The 20,997-nt window shown below is 40.1% G+C and overlaps 1 protein-coding gene across 1 annotated transcript in view; it reads left to right on the forward strand.

The window, feature by feature from the left end:
* LOC108971727 overlaps positions 1–19,627 on the forward strand; it is a 103,972-nt gene extending 84,345 nt beyond the window's left edge. Inside the window, exons 7-10 of the mRNA XM_018937978.1 lie at positions 7,284–7,479; positions 12,031–12,143; positions 13,513–13,688; positions 18,060–19,627. Of these exons, the coding sequence (XP_018793523.1) occupies positions 7,284–7,479; positions 12,031–12,143; positions 13,513–13,688; positions 18,060–19,179 (1,605 nt within the window). The 3' untranslated portion in view covers positions 19,180–19,627. The remainder of the gene's footprint in view (positions 1–7,283; positions 7,480–12,030; positions 12,144–13,512; positions 13,689–18,059) is intronic.
* The last annotated feature ends 1,370 nt before the right edge of the window (positions 19,628–20,997 follow it).

Here is a 20,997-nt window from a genome sequence, read left to right on the forward strand (position 1 = left end):
GTTAATAACATAATCTACTTTAAGTGCGCTGCATTACAAAATGTATACAAGGGTAAGCGGCACGAGCTGCACTGGTCTCGGGGCCTTGGCGCACGCACGCACACACGCCCGTTGGCAGCAGGCAGCAACAAAGGCCGCATTCGAAGACGCATCGGTGGTCACTAACCTTTCGCCACCAGGTGGGCAATTGGCCAAAATAAATATCTACGAGCAGGAAGTTTGTTGCAAAATTTTAGTTTATCTTTTGCCTGCATGGTAGCGGGCACGGCGGAAGCGAGGCAGCGGGCCTTATTTGTTTGGCACACCCGGCGAAATGAAACCAAATATAATATATTTTTCCCAGCACCTTTGTTTATGCATTTTCTGCTCTTTATTTGCCGCTCCGTGTGCATGTTGCACATGTTTTAAACCACTTTAATCCTTTTTAAACCGCAAGAGTGGAAAATACAATTCTGAGCTGGCGTAAACCACACCAATGTCACTATTAGACCCCCGCACAGAGCCACAGTACATATTAATATAATATGTAACAATAAAAACAACTGTTTTGTTATATAGTACATGCATATACATATATATGTATAGGTGTATTATTTGCAAATAGTAAATCATACACTATATACTAGACAGGTTTCTATAAATTTGTATATAACAAGTTTTAGTGCAGAAGAGTTTTGTATCGATTTTAATGCCAAAGGCCAGCAATTTGATAACTGCCCCACTCTCTCAATTAAGCACACTTGATGGCATATCTAGTTTTACTACTTTCTACTTGTTATAAGTTGCTTACCTCGGAACTTACTCAAATATATGGCTGCTACGAAAGTATTGTTATATCTTTATATATAAAAAATTCGTGCCACATTGTTTGTCCGCGAAGGACTCCTGAACTACTAAACTACTGATTATAATACAATTTAGCACACTATGTTTGGTTTGAGGAAACCTAGAAGATAAGATAGTAAAAACAATTCGTAAATAAAAAACACAGTGAGAGTTCTATTAAATGGACGCACTATTAAGCAGACATATACTTTAACCATGCACATTTTTTGATGTTTATTAAATACAATATATTAAGCGGACAACTCTATTAACTGGACAGAAAGGCTGGTACACAGACATTGAGAAAGCAGCCTTAAATTCGTTATTTTTTTTTTCAATGAAATTTATTTCTATTATCCTCAAGTACTATCCTTTAGATTCTTATATCGACAAAAACATTTTCCACTATTTTTTTATTCGTAAATAAAATTTTCGCTATATTGAATAGTTTATTATATAAGTAATAGTGTAATTGTATACTACAGCAATGCGAGGCCGGATCCATTAGTAAACTTATAAAATATACACGCATACACTTGTACATAAACAAATCATGAATTGATTAAATAAATTTGAATTTTAAGGCTTTAAATAAATATTTTCACTAAAATAAAATTTAAAAAATACTTTGACAAAAACGCACCCGGAAATTGTAATCAAATTCCACGGATAATTTATATTTCTAAATGGTGTATTTTGCAAAGTTGGTAGAACAGTCTTTAATTAATACGACAAATATGAGCGCGATCTGCCGACCAGCTTATTTACAGCAGCTACTTAAGTCCGTACCACGCAATGTATACCATCGATCAACCACCGTATTCATCAGATATAACTGTGTGTGATTTTTTATTGTCCCCCAAACGGAAATTATGTGGAAACCGTTTTCAGTCGATCGAAGAGATCGAAATCCGCAGAAGAAGTTGGAGGAAATCCCAAAAAGTGCTTCTGAAAAGTGTTTGGAAGACTACAAAAATCGTTGGCATAAGCGCATTACATCATTGAAGGCATTTTATTTACAATTTCCGGGTACTTTTGTGTCACAAATACCAACAATATTCTGAAAGCAGTTTTTCGTGTTGCCTCTAGAATGCTTGGTTGCATTTTTTGTTTGAGCGTTTTAGACAACGGTTTCTCATCGGCTTTGTCAAAACAAGGTGAGCTATAACTTGCAAAATTCCAAAGATATTTCGGTTAATGTAACTATGCCTAGAAGAGTGAGCTCACAAAGAGAGCGTTGGTCTATTTTCATACATATGGATTGCAGAAGAAATCTTCAGCAATATATTGGTTAATAAACAAAACGATTTGAGACAGCCTTCAGTCCCCTGCTATTCGAGTTGAGTTTTGCTTCAGAATTGTTCGAGAAAAAATTAAGCAAATTATGATCAGAAATAAATGTTAAACTATGAAAGATGTACGTAACATGGCTTTGGCATAGTAAGTAAAGGATAGTTTATAAACGCTGAACTTCAACCTCTAATCTTTTCGAAATCATACTATTTTGTAATAAAGTATATTAAAGGTCTGATAAAGCAATTAACGGCACCTAACCGATTTTGCTGTTGTGGCTACAATCGCAAACAAAAAACACATTGATACATTGAGACCCCAATCACCCAATCTACAAAAGAAATCGTTCTACGCCTTGGAATGCACTCCCGAGCAATGAAAAAGCTTAACACCACGCTTCAACCGCACAAAGAAAACAAAAGCACGAACAGTTACAACCGAAAGGGAGCTAATCTTACACGTATTTACTTGTATGAAGTAAGAATTTGTATAAAGAAGCGATACAAATCCACATAAAATACAAAAGCTGCTGGGCATGTCGGCAATAGTTAAATTTGCCCAGAACTTTTTATTAACTGCAGCCAAGTGTGGCAGTGATTAAGAGCAATTTTTCCAGCGGTCAAACAAGCACATTTTAGCCAACCCTTCCCGATGCCCTCAGATCGCCTGTAGAAGAACGGCATAAGTAGATTTGCAGTTTATGTTTATCTCATTTAAATAATTTACTCGCTTCTCCCATTTTGGCGGTTGACTTAATTCCAGTGTGGCAAGACAAGCCACATTTACACATACTCCTGCATACCCCCTGCATACTGAAGCCCGGTCGGCGAAGAATAAGAACACTGTCTGCTAAAAAGCTCAAAAAAAGGTGTTTGTGTATTTGTATAACTGTATTTATATAAATGTATACAACAAAGGTAAAGTGGCTTTTGAGAAAAGTTCGCTGTTGAGAGCAAACCCCGGCGAATGTGAACCGAAATGGGATCAAATTTACATAAATAGATTAAAGAGTCCCTGCAGTAGTGTGGCTGCAAGGAGAGCCAAGTGTGCGCACATAAATAAATAAAGGATAAAGGGAATGCTGTCCGCAAGGGAACGCGAGTAATGGGCCTAGTTAAACAAGTGGCGCCGCGGTTGGGCACAAACTAGCTTAATAAGCTTCCAAAGGACAACAATTTAAGCCGGCATACACAGCTGCTTATTTATTGCGACTCCGGCTGGCACAGAATGCGCAGAAAAAATTGTCTATTGCATTTGGACCTCACGTGCGGCGTTTTGTTGTAAAGACTAATACAGAAACAGTAGCTGCAAAACTCTCTCGATTATTTTGAGTTTCTCTAAATAGGTATAATTTTTCATCGAAGATTCCGAGAAGGTACTCATTTGCATTTCATTATATAATATATGAACCAAATATATTAACTTTTAAAAATCTGTCGCTATTACTCTATTTTAATTAACAGTTTCACAGGACATGCTATTCAACTCCTCCACCTGGTCTTTCCAACGGAGTAGATGACTTCTTCTTCCTCTGCTTTCCCGGGCGGGTACTGCGTCAAATACTCTCAGAGCTGCAGTGTTTATATCCATTCGGACGATATGATCTACTCAGCCTAACTGCTGTCTCTTAATTCGCTGAACTATTTCCATGTCGTCGTATATCTCGTACAGCTTATCATTTCATCGCATGCGATATTCACGTTGCCAGTGCAAAAAATTATAAATAAAATCTTCCGCAGAACCTTTCTCTCGAAAACTTGTAACGTCGACTTATCAGAAGTCGCCTTGTCCCAAACCTTGTTTTGTGTCAAGACCTCGGAGAGGTCCAACCGTATCCTGACAGATCTTTTGGTATTGCCCAACATCAGTTCACACAGCCGTATTAGTTTTGCGGGGATATCAAATTCAGACTTCTTTTCGTGTAGTCAAAAGCTACTTTGAAATCGGTAAAGGGATAGTGTGTGCCGATATTCTATTTATTCTTTCACACAATATGATCGAGAGAACCTTATATGCGATGTTTAGGAGCCTTATCCCACGATAGTTAACGCAAATTTGTGGATTGGCCAGACCGCACTTAAATTCCAATCATCGGGCATGCTTTCATTCGACCATATTCTATCTGAGTAGCTCTGTTGGCAATCCATCGGCTCCCGCAACTTTGTTGTTCTTCATGCGAGCTTTTTCATGTTTGGACAGTGGAATTACTGCTCCATCGTCATCAATTGGGGAAACAAGTCCTCCATCTTCAAGTGTTATGCTTTCACCGCCATTTAGCAGGCTGAAGAAGTGGTCCCTCCATAATTCCAATATGCTCTAGACATCAGTCACTAGATCCCCTCAGGGCTTCTACCAGAGTATGATCCAGTCTTGAACCCTTCTCTAAAACCGAAAAAGTCCATTTAATTTTAAAGGATTTGTATGAAAGAGGAAAATGTCTACTAAGATAAAACATTCACTAAAATTCCACATAAAATCTATTTATACACAAAGCACGTGTCTCTGGACCTTTTAGTACTTTTTAGCACAGCTGACATTTAAAAGCAAGTGCTCTTTGCTCGTCATGCCCTGTTAAAGCTCTAAACGGCGGTGTAGTAAATTATTCCTACAAGGCCAAGTGCCGTTTATTCGCCTGCCGCTGCCTCTTAAGGCTACACTCGGTTGCTTTTGTAGTTTTTATTGTTCCAAAGCCAGAGCACTTAAAGCAGAACATTGAACGCTTGCCTTTTACTTAATTCGACTACAATTCTGCTCGTCGTTTGTGTGCAAATTAATAGTTTAACTTCTAAGTCGGCCTCAACCGCAACGAGCCGGGGTACAAGAGAGTAAGGGCAACGCCGTTTCGACATTAGGTATGTGTGCGCGTGTGTCCATGAACATGAGATCTAACACAGGCCTCTGTGCATGGTATATACATACCGACTTATACAACTCCGTGACTTCCTTTGTCTTCTGTCTGTGCCCCATCGCCAGAGCTGATTTAATCTTAAATACTCTCGTGCATGTACTCGTACAACCATTTATATTTAAACAAGTTGACTTGAAAGCCTGAAACGGTAGTTAGCCGGCATTCGGCGGCAGATTTGCATGTTCTTTTAAACTGTTGATGTTTAATTTTGAAATTAAAATGTTTCAGCGCGTGACACGAAGCTTAGCCTGTTAATTAGGTCTATGTATTTAAGCTTTGTCATACACGACTGCTGAACTGTTTGTATTCAGGCCGTGCGAGCCGTGTGTGTGGTATTTACTTATGTATTAAAGGAGCCCTAAATGGGTATTAAGTCGGTACTTATGCATTTTACTAGCACCTGTAATACCTATAATGCTAATAAACTTATTTGTTGGCCCACTTATTTGCATTGTGGTTGAATTTAAAGTGACTGGGTATTTATTTTTTATTATAGTTACTTGAAATTTCCAATTAAAGAGCTTCTTCTAGCACTACCGCTTCGAAAATAGAACTTGCGAGTAAGTCAATGAAGGAGGCTAATAGAAATGACAGAGCAAGAGCATAGAAATTATAACGCCTTCACCACTGGTACGAATATTTGTCCCAATCCAAGCCTTGAGAATGCTGGTGGCCATGGAGTACTACCGAGCTTAAGACAAGCAAAGGGATGGTGCAATACGGGAGAGCAAAATATCAACCTGGCTAAAACCATCGTGGTCCCTTTTATTCGCTTAGTAAAAGGGTTCCTTCCAGGCTTGAGGCCCCTAACACTGGATGCAAGGAGTTTGAGGTGTCTACAGAGGCAAAATTCCTTGGACTCACTTTAGACTCAACCTTACGGAGGAGTAGGCATGTGGATCTAATGCTGTATAAGTATCGTAAGCTAGCTGAATATCATGATCGTGAGTAATATTATTATGGAGCGATTGCTTAGGCACCGAAGGCAACGCAGTCTTCGTTAGGCCTGCAACTATCATGCTGCAAAGGCTCGCCTTTGTCTGCGCTTCAGGGACAATGCTCCACTGCAGCACTTGAAGCCATACTGCAGCTCACCCCGTTGCCTCTAGTGATTAAACAGGAAGCGAAACATACGATATTGCTAATGGCAGTAGACGGTTTCGGCAAAGGGAAGTTAATGTCGACTCAACAAATGAAAGCCCTAGGAGAAAACCATCCACTGGCCTTTCTTCCAAGGGATGATGTTACAAAGAGGATTTACTTTACAAAGAGTTTCTCTTGACAGCAAGGTGGAGAGGATTGACTCCGCGCTCGATAAACTGATGAGAGGCAGCACTATACAGTGATACACCGACCGCTCAAAAACACAGGAAAACATTGAAGCAGGCATTGTGGACCGCATACCAAACTATCTGTACCAATGAAATGCCTTCCGATCATTTTCAAATAGCAGTCTTTGCTATAAGTCAGTGCGCAGAACTCAGTCTCCACCGGATCTATCGCAACCAGCTTAACGCCTTATTTAGCGGCAGTCAAGCACTAAAAGTGACATAGAACGGCTGAACTGCCTATCAGTGTGCAACCGGGTACACCTGATCTGAGTGCCGGGGCATAAAAGTGTAGCCGGCAATGTGCTGAATGACAGCAAACTTCAGGAGCTGCATATCGAAAGGTTTAAGGAAATAATCAATTTCCCACGAGACAAATTCAGCGTCCTTGTTGCGCTTTTTACATGGCAATGTAGGCTTAGGAAGCACTTGTCGAACATGGACATAGTCTCTTGCGCAAACTACCGGTTTTGCGACATGGAACAGGAAACTCCAGAACACCTGATTATGGATTGTTCAACAATGCTTGGACCTGGACCGTACGTTGCGGTGAAAAACCTCAATCTTTACCATCTATCTATTATAATCACGACTATTGCCGCGTATTTCAAGGCACGTTATGATGTAGCTTTTGGAGTCACATTCCTAACTATATTTTTTCGAAACATTAAAACATTGAAAGGAGCTTCAGGAAGCTATAACCTGCTAGAGTATTTATTATTTTTTAAAAGTGAACTTTTCTGCTGACGTTTACGATTGATACTGTCGGTAGATACTGCATTTAGGATCCAGCTTAGAATTAATATATACATATATAATATTTTCAAACATAACTTTGAAAAGGAAATGCATCTCTTAAAACTTTGTTGACTTTACATACTTAAAAAGTAAAATTTGTTTACAACTTATGTCACTTTCTGTTTCTACAGGTTTACATTGTGGGACACATTCCACCCGGATCGGATGAACGACACATCGGTTTGCAGCAAAATGGCCGCACCACATTCACCGAAACGAATAATAAACGCTACCTGGAATTGGTGCGAAAGTATTCCTCAATCATACAGGGACAGTTTTTCGGCCATCTGCATTCGGACTCTTTTCGCATCATATACGACGACAATGGTGAGCTATACATACTTATATTTCCGCATTTGTGTATAACATAGCTCTAGCGGATAATTATAAGTAAGCAGATGTTGCATATTTGCATTTAACGGAATACTATTACAACAAAATTACAATAACATCTATTATTTGCAATAAATTAGTTTCGTAGATAAGCAATATCGAAAGGAAGTACACACAAAGTACAGAAAATTACCAGCTGTTCATTAATGCAAGCATATCTGCCGCTCCTCCGACCGCGCCGTTGCACGAGCATTAATTTCTACGGCTACAAAGTACGAATTGCCGGGCATTGTTGTTGTGTTGTACGGAAGGCCAGTTTGGACCAAATCAATTGCTAACTTTGCGCAGACAATTGCATTGCCGCAGTTCGATTGTTATGTTGCATGCGAACTGAATTTCGTCATTTTGAATTAACTTAACTGCAACAAGTCCACTCCAGTTGAAAAGGTTAAAGCAGACAAGACAAGCCACGCAACAGCTGCTGTGCTTTTCCAACGGATGCGACAATATTTGAAGCATCAAATTAAATTTCATCAAAGAGTATATAATTTTTAGCCGATATAAGACATTAATTAAGAAGAAGAAGACTAAGTCGAAGAAGAAGAAGAACGAGTTCACAGATTTCCATTGGAGTCTGTCAACAGCACGCTGACTGCAGTAGCTCCTGGATTGATATCCACACGAGCGCACTAACAAATGATGGTTTGCTAAAGCTAAACTGCACGGTGCTTAGCATTGGCGGCAATTTCAAACGCACACAGCGATTTTTAGTGACTGGAAATCCAAGAGCTCTTAACTCAAAGCACATAATTGTCATTTAGGCGCAGACCGCAGCAGATGTATGTGCACCAAAACCAAAAGACAGTGTTTCATTTTACTAAATTGCTTGTATCAAACTTTAAGCAACACACGGCGCAGAGAGGACACACACAGATAATTACTTTAACTAAAATGCCTTAAAACTTCATAAAACGCAAGCGAAATGTGTGCGCCGCCTATAGCTGGTCCTTGCTTGCGGCCACATCCGCCCACACTGTACCCTGCCGTTGTTGGGTTCCTTGACCTTTACACTAAATGAACATCTATTAATTAATACTTTTTGTGAGGCTTGCGAACAAAGGTGAAAAGTTATTGAATTCTCCAGTAACAAGCACTTGAATACTGAACCTGAATAGACGATGGCGTCTAACTGAGCATCACTGATCGCCAGTCAATACAAAATTGTATAGAAATTCACATGATTTCATGTTTTGTCCTTCCATTCTTCCTGCTATCTGTTATCTGGCATATTTGCATTCGGTTTTGTTGGCATTTCCTCAATCAATTATTGAAAAGCATGCGCACTACTACATAAGCAGTTGTTGTTAACTTCGGTTTGCCGCAAATGCTCAAACATTACAACAACGCTACAACAACAACAACTCTACAAACGCCATACTGAGCATTTATGTTAATTAAACTGGTTATTTAAGTAACAATGACATGTGTTTGTCTGACTTTACACACACACACAAACACACTCCTATTTGTACACAAACATGCGCAAATATTTAGTATTGCAAATAATTATGGGAATTTAAATAACAATATCATACAACTATTTGTGTTTGAAGCGTGTGAATTTGTGACCGAGCATAATAAATGGCCTTCGGTAGCCTCAAGCCATATACAGCTCCGGGCTTTTGGCATGAGAATGCATACACATCAGAGCATAGCAGCACGCTGTGGGATAACAACGTCAAATAGTATTATATGAAAGTAGCTCAGGGAGCTCGAAGTCAACTTGTCCGAATGGAGCACTAGGAGTACGGGCGGTAAAGTGCTTGTCTTGCAAAAAATAGACTAAATGAAGATAAACAACATTTACCGTTACAAACAAATACAACAAAAATACAAATATAGCATCTGCCCTAATGCAAAATGGGTCTTAAATCTCCCAGCGAATTATATGCGAAATGTAGTTTATGTTTATTTACTATATAAATGAGTAGGCATATAAATATATAATATACATGTGTTTTATAACAACCATAAGTCTACAAAGACTTGGCGGCAAATTCGGTTTGTCATATTTGCTGGCGCTTACAAGGCGCATGATGGATGGCCAGCCATAGAAGGCGACAAGAGCAGAGCAAAAGCAATAAAAAAAAAAATATTAACAGAAACAGAGCGCCAAAAGAAGGAAGCAAAAAGTTTCATATAGACTTCGATGGCAAACAACAACAAGTGCTAGTAACTGTTGACAGTTTGTTCTCATCAAACGAACAGTGTTTTTTGCCCGTCGCCTTTGTAAGCCACACTCGGCACTCGGAGAGGAGGCTCGAAAACAATTTACTGTAAAGTTTAAAGTTTTTCAATTACCACAAATAAATAACAAACAGAATTTATTACTTAATAAGTTTAAATTGTAAATATCATGAGGGCGGTGTTTAAAAGTTACCTCAGCAGCATTGAATGGCATGTGCCTGGGAGCGCGGGGCGTATGAGCAACCAAGTGTCAGCAGGCTAAGTGCCAGCCAACAAAGTTTGAAATGATTTTATTTCTGCTGCTTCCGTCTTCCTTCCTACCGCTGTCGTTGCTGGGCGCTCTGTCACTGGGCGACGACCACTTTGCGGCGAAGACCTCCGGAATATGACACATGAATATTGCATACGAGTGATATTTACATAAATGCTTGTGCCTTTTCGCTTTAAATTCACACACACTCATGCGAGCAAAAACAGCAGCGCAATTTAATATTATGTATTTATGTTTAGCCAAATTAGAATATGCATGCATTTATTAATGCACAATTCACTCTGTCACTGTGCCATCTGCGCTGGCTATGTGGATGTGCCTGTGGTTTACTCGCCAACTCGTCAGTGCTTGTCTGTAATCACGGTAATATATGTAATAAAATGTATGCTGATATTCCTCAATTCACTCAAACCAAGCGTACAGCTGCTGATAGCCGAGTGCAGTGACCTGAAAGACACATTCTTGATATTTGTGGTTGTCAAGAAGTTGTCATTTCGCAGCCAGCAAGCTATCTGACTACAAGCAAAACACCTAGCACATCCTTACTTCGACACACAAACATACATGTCGATATGAGCTGAGCAAGTTATGTCTTAATAAATGATAAGTAAATACCTGAGGCACTTTGCCTAAAACGCATTATGCAGCTGAGCATGAAATCTTTGCTTGGATATGCATAGCAAACCAGACTTACCGCACCAAGGTTTCGGACTTGTCTCTTCCAGCAGGAAGTTGCTCCTACACCACATTTGAAAACACCTTTCTTACTAGGACTTTTACCTGACTCTAGTAGAAACTAAATACAAATAATTTTTGAGCTTTCCTTTAGTTTATTCGAAATATAGCAAATTTGATGGGAAAGCTGCTCTTTAATATTTAATACAATATTAATTTAAATTTAATGGGCTTGCGCATGATGAATTTGAACGGCATTCTTACCAGATACTGCTATACTGCTATGTTAATGGCGCGCACTTCGAAACCGAAAAATGAACACGCTCTTATAATTTCGAGTGGCCACACAATGCTCCATGGGCGTGTATCTGTATCAGTGAGCGCGCATATTTGCATTCACAAGTGCGCGACTGTCGAGTGAGAAGCGTAAATCCGTTGGCTAATTGTTTCCGCAATGAAACGTGCATAAAACCCTTTAATGTCGACATAAAACAAACGCACAACCACCGCCATTGCGCGCTCATCACACACATGCAATGTTATAAGCATGTATGTATGTATGTGTCGTGTGCCTTGTGCATATGTCGGCAATAACATATTCATAATTCATTTTTCATTTGCCAAAGTACATACTTACACACTTAAGGCTTGGGGGAGTAAATGCAAATGAGGACCCCTCGGCATGCCGGGTGCTTCTGGAGTTTTGACGTTTTCCCTTATTGAATGTTATTTATGGCTAATTCGTGTTTATTTTTAAAGGCCAAAAAGAGAACAACTGCTGAATGGGAAGAGAGCGAGAGAGAGAGAGAGTGAAATAGCCCATTTAATAGTAGCCTAAAGGTTTAGGCGTTCAAGCGGATTGAGCTCAGTAGGGACCAGTGCCACAAATATTCCTGCTGGGTAGCTATCGCATATATGCTTACACACATATTGATGTAAAAAGAAGACATATATAGAAATTTATTTAATTACATCTTTGCACACTAGTGTGTTTTCGTCATTTTGCTCAATGAAGCGAGAGGTATGCGAAAAAAATCATCTTCATCATTTATATGAGCCAACATTTGCCAGGGCTTGGATGCGTAGACTTACTTCGATTTTAATACTATAACCGATTTATAACTGATATATAACTTATTTTAATACTGTAACCGATTTATAACTTTAATCGTATAACCGATTTATAACCGGTATAACCGTTTTATAACCGATTTCGTGAATACTTAACGGCCAATATAATAACTTATATATAACTTTTTTTAAATACTATAACCGATTTATAACCGATGTATAACCGGTTTTGTGAATACTTAACTGTCAATTTGTGTTTTTTTTTTGTTTTTTCATTGCAGGCAAACCGGTTTCATGGATGATGATTTCACCGTCTGTAACGCCAAGGAAACTCAATGTGGGTTCAAATAACCCGGCCATGCGGCTCTACAAGTTCGATACGGACTCCGGGCAGGTGGGTTGGCTTGAATGCCTTTATATTTACGGAGAAAGTGTTTTTAGCAGCTTTATGTAAAAAACATTAAACAATTTACGTTTCTCTCGATTGTGCCCTCCGACCAAACGCACCATTTCATATTTTTTCAACGCTGATGTCTTTTCGTTATTGAATTATCCAATTTATTTCAACATTTAAAAATGTTGTTTTTGCAAACATGAAGATAAGTCAAAGCAGTGAATAGAGACATTTTAATTGAGGGCACCGTTGCAAAGTTTAGTTGAAATTCGATTTCCGCACCGAGGCCTTCTAAAGAGTGACGGTTTGGTCAGAACGGATGTCAAGCTTTTGTTCGCCATTTGAGTCGTACAATTTTGTAACTGTGGCAACATTTTTTACGAGAATTATTTTCTCTTGCGTTGTCATACGCTGGTTTTTTCTTAGCGTGTTTGGCTGGGTTCGGCTTGTAACGAAGTGTGCTACAAAATTTAATTTATACAGCTGCAAACTTTCCTCCATTCGGGCAGACATCCGCCAGCGAATGACGCTCGCATTGCTTTACAAGCTGAGCGATGCATACATACATACCTACATACATATCTACGCTTGGTCTACATATTCGTATGCAAATGACTACACGAGCTGCGCCATCCTGTTCGCATTCACAAGAACTCTCGTACCATTTATTCAACGCGTTACAAATTTATGCCACTTGCAAGCGCTCGCAAAGTTATGCACATTTTAACACGCACTCCGCTCCGTCGCTATGGCAACTATGTTTGTGCTCGAGTGAGCCGTTGCCGTTGCCGTTGCCGTTTTTATGATAGACAATTTCGCAATGCATGCAGCTACGCCAGCAAACGCAACGCGGCACGATTCACGCCTTAGGGTGGATCACTTCTGGAAAATCCGTAAATACTTGAAGGGAAGGCAGCAAACAGCCGAGAGAGGGTTTGTTGCCGTTCCTAAACAGCACACCCTAATGCAACTCTTGCAAACAAAATTTGATTTACTTCGTTTGTTTATAGCTGCTGAGCGCTTTGGTTCAGTTCAAAAGGAGAATCCTTCGAAATTTGGTGCTGACGCAGTTGGTTTGATATTTTCAAAGTAATGTTTTAATGTTCGGCCAGTTTTAAACCAGAATAACTTCCATATTTTTGTTATTTTCCAAGTACAAGCGAACCCATACTTATTTCGCCTTTCGTTTCACTTTTCGATACGACTCTACATGTATGGTACACTCGCATATGTAACTATGTAATGTTTTTGTAGTTGAGCAGACCAAGCCCAAAGAAAACCAGCCTGCCAAGCGGCTTTCACATTTCTACTTTATTTTTAGCACAATTTTCTAACCTATTTTTTGCATGACTTGCATGCATAATTACAGGTTCTGGACTACACGCAGTACTTCATGGATTTGCAATTGGCGAATCAGGTGGGCGAGCCCAACTGGCTTCCGGAGTACAACCTCACCCATTACTACGCGCTCAGTGATATATCGGCGGTTTCGCTGCACAATTTTGTGGATCGCTTCACCAGCGGCGACGGCACCTGGTTTGGCAAGTAAGTAAAATAATGGGGAGCTTTAGCTTCGCATTCTCTTCAATTTTCTATTCACATAAGATATAATTTTTAAGTTTTCAACTTTTTTTTATACGACAAGCCTTTTCAAAATAATTTATCATACAATTCCTCTCTTAAAATTTTACAAATTTAAAATCTAATGCCGATTCATCAAACTTAGGCACATTTTCGAGACACTAACCAAAATAACTGAATCAGCTTAAGCCTTATGAAGAACTGAGAGCCGTTGATAAATATCATGTTCCACTGTTACGAGTATCCAACAGCATTTTCCCCATATTTTTATACTCTCGCAACAAAGTTGCTAAAGAGAGTATTATAGTTTTGTTCACATAACGGTTGTCCTAAAACTAAAAGAGTCAGATATAGGGGTATATATACCAAAGTGATCAGGGTGACGAGTAGAGTTGAAATCCGGATGTCTGTCTGTCCGTCCGTCCGAGCAAAAATTGAGTAAAAATTGAGATATCATGATGAAACTTGGTCCACGTATTTCTTGGCTCCATAAAAAGGTTGTTCGAAGATGGGCAAAATCGACCCTTTGCCACGCCCACAAAATGTCGAAAACCGAAAACCTATAAAGTGTCATAACTAAGCCATAGATAATTTGGCACAAAGGATCGCATTAGGGAGGGGCATATTTGGACGTAAATTTTTGGAAAAGTGGGCGTGGCCCCGCCCCCTACTAAGTTTTTTTTTACATATCTCGGGAACTGCTACAGCTATGTCAACCAAACTCTATAGAGTCGTTTCCTTCAGGCATTTTCATATACAGCTCAAAAATGGAAGAAAGCGGATAATAACCACGCCCACCTCCCATACAAAGGTTATGTTGAAAATCACTAAAAGTTCGTTAACCGACTAACGAAAAACGTCAAAAACACTAAATTTTACGGAAAAAATGGCGGAAGGAAGCTACATCCAGGCTTTTTTTAAAAATTGAAAATGGGCGTGGCCCACTTATGGACCAAAAACCATATCTCAGGAAGTACTCAACCGATTTCAATGAAATTCGGTATATAATATTTTCTTAACACCCTGATGACATGTACGAAATRTGGGTGAAATCGGTTCACAACCACGCCTTCTTCCAATATAACGCTATTTTGAATTCCATCTGAACCCTTCTCTGTGTAATATATGTATACATTAGGAAAAAATGATGATAGCGGAATAAAACTTTGCACAAATACGGTATTTGATGCGAGAGTATAAAATGTTCGGTTACACCCGAACTTAGCCCTTCCTTACTTGTTAATTCTAATGTCGTATGTGGTTCACTATGCCTACTCGGCGATCTCCGAGAGCTTATGCCACTCATTTAATTTTGTGCTGCATTGTCCAAAACGGAGAAACTAAACATTACTTGCAAACTAATAGCTGTCAAGGCCACACAAATTGTCATCTTTCTTCCAAAGTAGCCATGAATATCAAAATGGAAAATACGCCGCCCACCTAAGAAAACCAAATCTTCCCATACCGATTACGGTAACTGTTGAACGGAACAGTTCCTGCCATATTTACTTACGGTCCAACTTCAGCATCTACTACCGCGTATCCACTTTATTTCTCCAGTTATTGTTTGTCCACTGTAGAACTTTTGCCATCGTCATTCCACCCGTCCAATCAATTCGACTTCGGTTGCTCATTCGCTTGTTTCGTATAAAAGCCAGTTTGTTATTGTTTTCGTATACATCTAACAAAAAGGTATTGTTTTGATGTATTTTGCTGCAGGCATAACAACAACAAGTCAATCGTAATAGCGCATAACAAGAGCACATTTTCCAAGCACCAATTTTCCATGCGCCCGAGCAGGTGAAAGTGCGGGGACGACGGACTGTGGGGGTTGCGGGCACACGCGAACACAAACAGCCAATTGACTGTAAGAAAAAAACAAAAGCAAAAAAATTGCGTTTACCTCAGCCTGTGTTTATGCGTTGCATGCCTGTCATCCGCTGTAACGGCATCACCGCTCGCCCTTCCACTCGTGCACTTCGCGGTGTGATTGTTGTTTCGCCTTTGGCGAGCGATTGACGATGTGGCATTGTTGCTGCAAAGCAACTAAGCGACCATAGCGCCATTAACGTAGATTTTCAGTGGCTCCTCGGCTCGACATGTCGTTGACGTTTCGCCCCTCCCTGCCGCTGCAAAGTGCACTCACACCGTTGCACGCGCCATCCATGCATAGCATGTGAGGCGGAATGGACACTTTTGTTTACCCATACGTGTGTGTGTACATGTGTGTGAGTACCTGTGGATGTTGCAAAATGTTGATAGACTTGTTTGTTTATTTGCCTTTGCATTGCTGTTGTTGGGTTCATTGTTGATTGTCTTGATTGTTTTTATGCAAATTTATGCATATTATATTTGTATGTTGATTTCTTATCACTACGAAGCGCTACCGCCACACACACAAACACACATTGAAGATGGCGCTGAGTGAGTGAGTGGGAGCATGCCTTTCGGCATATGATTCCAGTGCACGGTTGGGTGGAAAGCTGGTCACATATTTGCCGAGCTCTTCGTCGACGTTGGATTATGCCCTGTGGCCACAAGCTAAACTCCCATAGTATAAGTATGAGTAAATATTTTTTAACTTGTCTAAACAAATAAAATCCGTCTTCGACGGTCTCTAGCAGAGCCCTGTGTAGAGGTTGTTCGTAGAAATATTTGTTAAGTAATATTTTTAAATTTTCTTTGCAAAGTGAGGAAAAATATTTATTATAATAGCTGTCTATGGTACACAAGATCTTTTACGATTATTTTCTTCCGCTCATAATAGTTCGATGAAACTATTCGGACTACAGTAATGCATGACAGTCAACTTTTTTTTTTTCTTCTTTTTTTTTCAATTATTCTCAAATTTGTATTATATTTCATCTAAATGATAAATAAAAAAAGATGAGTAACCCCAGAGTTACCCATTTTCGAAATCAAAATTAATTTAATTTACGAAACAAAGTAAATTACACTTTAACTGTCTGTTCTCTGTCATTTTTATACTCTTGCAACATGTTGCTACAGAGTATTATCGATTTGTTCACTTACGTATCAGATATAGGGTTTTATATTGGGTAGTCGCATCAGTTTTTTCGTATTTCCTATCACATTTCTTATTTTTTTTATTTTTTATTTTTTTTTTTTTTTTTTTTTTTTTTTTTTTTTTTTTTTTTTTTTTTTTTTTTTTTTTTTTTTAATATGGACTTTAATTAACCAGATAGATATCCTTTTGGTCGACCGCTTTTTGCTATTTTTACGCTAAAGACATTATTCCATCAGTGAACAACTTTTCTGGTTTCTCGGCGGAAAAGTGCGTTAGGTAATTTTCACATTCTTTTCTTGAAGCCAACTTTCCACCATTAAGAGATTTCTGGATTGACTATCAGGGCTATCAAAATTTTCCAGCCAAGCTCTGTCAGTTTTTGCCCAGTCATCAAAGATGTGTGTGGTCTAGCTTTGTCCTGATCTAAGACGAAGCCCTTTCTGCTGGTCGTTGTGGATGATTCGTTTCCAATCCCACCAAATACCTCGCATAACCGTTCGAGGCGTGAATCCTGGCTGTTCGACCATTTGTTGAGCTACACCAAGCTTGGACCATGATCTTTTTCGCACATTCTTGTGCTATTTAATCCACTTTTCGTCTCCTCTTGCCAATCGCTTTAGAAATGGTTCGATATCATTTCGTTTCAGCAAAGAATCGCAGATGTCAATTGGGTCCATTAAATTCTTCACAGACTATTCATGTCGTACCCAAACATCGAGCTTCTGTTTTTAGCAAGAATTTTTTAAATGTTTTAAACGTTTAATGATGAATTTTAAGTTCCTTAGCGATATCATGGGTACTTATGTGATGGTCCTGGTCCATCTTTTCTATAATTTTTAGGTCTTCCAGAGCGAAGTGCATCTTTCACATCGAAATTTTGCACAATGAAAGCGAAACCATTGTTGTGCTGTAAACTTCACAAATTTCATTGGTGGCTCGCGTGGCAATCTTTCCTTTCTTATGAAAATAATACTAAATGAAGCTTAAAATCTAACCTTTTCAATATCAAAAGGTAACACAATGTGATTGGTAGCACTGCAGATACACGACTGCAACGGCATATATTGACAAAATACGAAACGACTTTTTAGATTCCGATCCTCTGGTTAACGTTTTACACCTTAAGTTATTTCCCTGACTTTGATTACTGCAAGTTGCAAAAGTATGAAATGTTCGGCTAGACCCGGGCTTAGTCCTTCCTTACTTTTTCATATTACACTTTAAAATAAGTAAACAATTTTATTTTTGGCCCACAAAAAATATCGCACACTTACATCTACTCTCTTTTCTTCTTTTTCGCCCGCCAGATATTCCCGCGCCAACACCGTGCGCTATCAGTCGGATTCCTGCGAGGGTGTCTGCATGCTGAACCACTACTGCGCCATAACGCGTGTGGACTACAAAGAGTTCCGCCAATGCCTAGAGAAGGAGCAGAGCGCGCTGCGTTCGCACGCTCCCGCTGCGCACACGGCGCTCGCCGGCGCCTGCCCCGTTTTAGTGCTGATGAGCGCATTGCTGGCATCCTGTTGTCGCCAGGCTGCGGCGCTACTGCCGAAACTCATTGCACGCATGAGAGTGCAACAGCAGCTACAACAGCACCTACAGCAGCAGCCTTTTGTCGAAAAGAAAAAGCGACAAATTGAATTCGCCGCGTTGGCGCTGGCCATGACTACAGCTTCCAAATACCGGACCGCAATATCAGCGATGTTATTAAACGGGAGAATGGCAGCATTTGCTCTGCTGCTCGGGATATTGTTGATGCTGCAATATGCGTTGGAGCGCAACTACCGAGCCACGAGCACCGCACCACCACCGCCGCCAAAGGAAGGCCAACAGAGTGCGAAAATGGCTGCAAATAAAATGGAAAATTTTTACATGCAACGGACAATGTTGCAGCTAAGGACTGGTAGCATGCTGCTGCGGGCGGGCCACGGTAGGGTGCCATTACAACGGCCAGCAACACTCTACTGCAACGACGCTTGCTGCTGTCGGTTTAATATTGCCGTTGTGGCAAGCAGCGATATGAGAACCAATGCGGCTGATAACAATGCAACACTGTGGCAACTGTGGCATGACGTGGCGCAAGAAAATGCTACTGACAATAACAATGGCCGTCATGCAATAATTTCAATTTCAACTGTGCAACAGCGATTGCCACAACGCCGCACCGTCAATTACAGGTCGCTACGTCTGGAGCGGCAACTTCTTTGTATATTATGCTTCATAATGAGCTGCGTAAGGCCTCAAATCTGTGGGTTTCGCATACCACCAGGCGCCCTGTGCACCACCACCACCGCCAACATACCCAACAAACTGCTTAACACAAACGCACCCACTGAAATGCTGGACGGCGCCTCGTGCTTCAACCAATTTAGACAGCAACAAACACACCGGCGTTGGAGCGTCCAGAGTCCCGCTTCACATTAGTAACGCCCGATATTGCTTAGCTTAGCTTTTTTATCGTAATTTAGTGTTTATTTTTGCAACAAATAATATTCAAGCAGAGCGTGTGCGGCAGTTGGATGAATGTGTGGTCATAATTGGTATAATGTGAGAGCTTCTTAGTGCATGAAGTACCAAACATACCGAAGAAAGCTGAGTCACCTAAATTTGTCATGTTTTGTAGGGGTACAATTTTCAAGCAAAGATCATTTAGACTTTTCTGAGGCTTTACTTATTACGCATACTTGATGCCAGAGTTTCGAACACATTTCGATGTGTTTAATAATTTGGCTCAAAAACTGATGTGGGCATAATAAACCTTCGGCAAAAAGTACAGAGTTTGTCCAGAAACTAATAGGACTGAGTCAATTTTAAAAAGTTTATTTAAACCAATCGTTACAATTCTTTAAACACTTTCGAAACAGGCTCCTTCTGCGTCGATGTAGCCCTGTCAGCGCGATTTCCAAGCATTCGCCGGAACAGCCTTGAGAGCCGAGGTGCATGCTGCGTGGATTCTATCTGTCGTCTCAAAATGCTTGCCTTTCTTCGTTCCTTTCAGGCCTAGGATGCTACATCTGGGCCGTAGAGTGCCTGCGGATGCGTTGCGATGCCGGCCTTGTTAAGGTAGCAGTTCACAAGGATGGCGGTGTGACACGGGGCGTTGTCATGATGCAACTTGAAATCGGCTGCGAAGTCTTCACGGACCCGATTGACCCTTCATTTGAGTCCTTTGAGGACTTCCACGTAAAACTTGGCTTTGACGGTTTATCCAGAAAAAAACAAATGCATGATGGACGATGCCTTTGATGTTAAAGAAGACAATGGGCATCGTTTCCACTTCAGATTTGCTCATTCTTGCGACCTCTTCCCGGTCCTCCATAAAGCCATCTGGGTAAGCCTGCTTGATGTTTTTAAACATCTCTGTCGCAGATTTACCGAGTTTCACACAGAATTTAAGCGCGTACCTCTGCTCTAACGAACGCTGCACTTTCGTCTTGCAACAATCACAGAAACACGTCGCGCAAAATGTTTGTCCTGACTCTCCAGGTGCCCGGAGACCACTGATCAGCCATTCGTTCGTTAGCTAGGAACGCCCTTTACCGAATCCAACCGGTGCGCGCACTCCGAAATACAGTCGCGGTGGAAAAAAATCAGTCCTAATACTTTCCGGACAAATACTACGCGTGCTGAATTATAAAATGTAAATATTTTTCCGTTACAACAGCATCCAGCCAAGACAGTGCTTTTATGACTACCTTTTTCGTGGACCCATTGACAATTTTTGTTTTTAGAAACTTGTACAGATCATAATGCACCGTTACGAATGTAATACAGCTGACTGACAGTCCTAGTAAGGCTTCAATTACTTAACTGTGTGTTGTATTCAATACAAACCGTTTGCTTACAAAGGTACAGTTACATACGTGTATACCCAGCTAAGTCAGGGCCTAACATTTGCGTGTATGTGTGAATGACCACGCGGAGGGCAGCTTGCTCTACGACTACTGAGAGCGTGTTGATTTGCTAGAAATGAGCGTTTTGAACGAAATCGAATTAGTGATACCAATAGGCTAGTTACTAGAGGAAAGCTTATATTTAATTATAATAGAAACAAGTAAATAGGAAAATATTTCGCCATTGTAATAGCGAGCGCCGATTACCGTTATAAGTATTGTATGAAATGATACTGAGGCAATTCTCCATAGATATGTTCATAAGTGTCTAGTTGTGTGACTATACGCATATACATAAATAGCATATATATATAAATAAATATATATAAATAATGTATGTACATATTAT

This window comes from Bactrocera latifrons, unplaced genomic scaffold (assembly GCF_001853355.1).
Source record: "Bactrocera latifrons isolate USDA-ARS-PBARC rearing strain unplaced genomic scaffold, ASM185335v1 scaffold_357, whole genome shotgun sequence".
NCBI lineage: Eukaryota > Metazoa > Arthropoda > Insecta > Diptera > Tephritidae > Bactrocera > Bactrocera latifrons.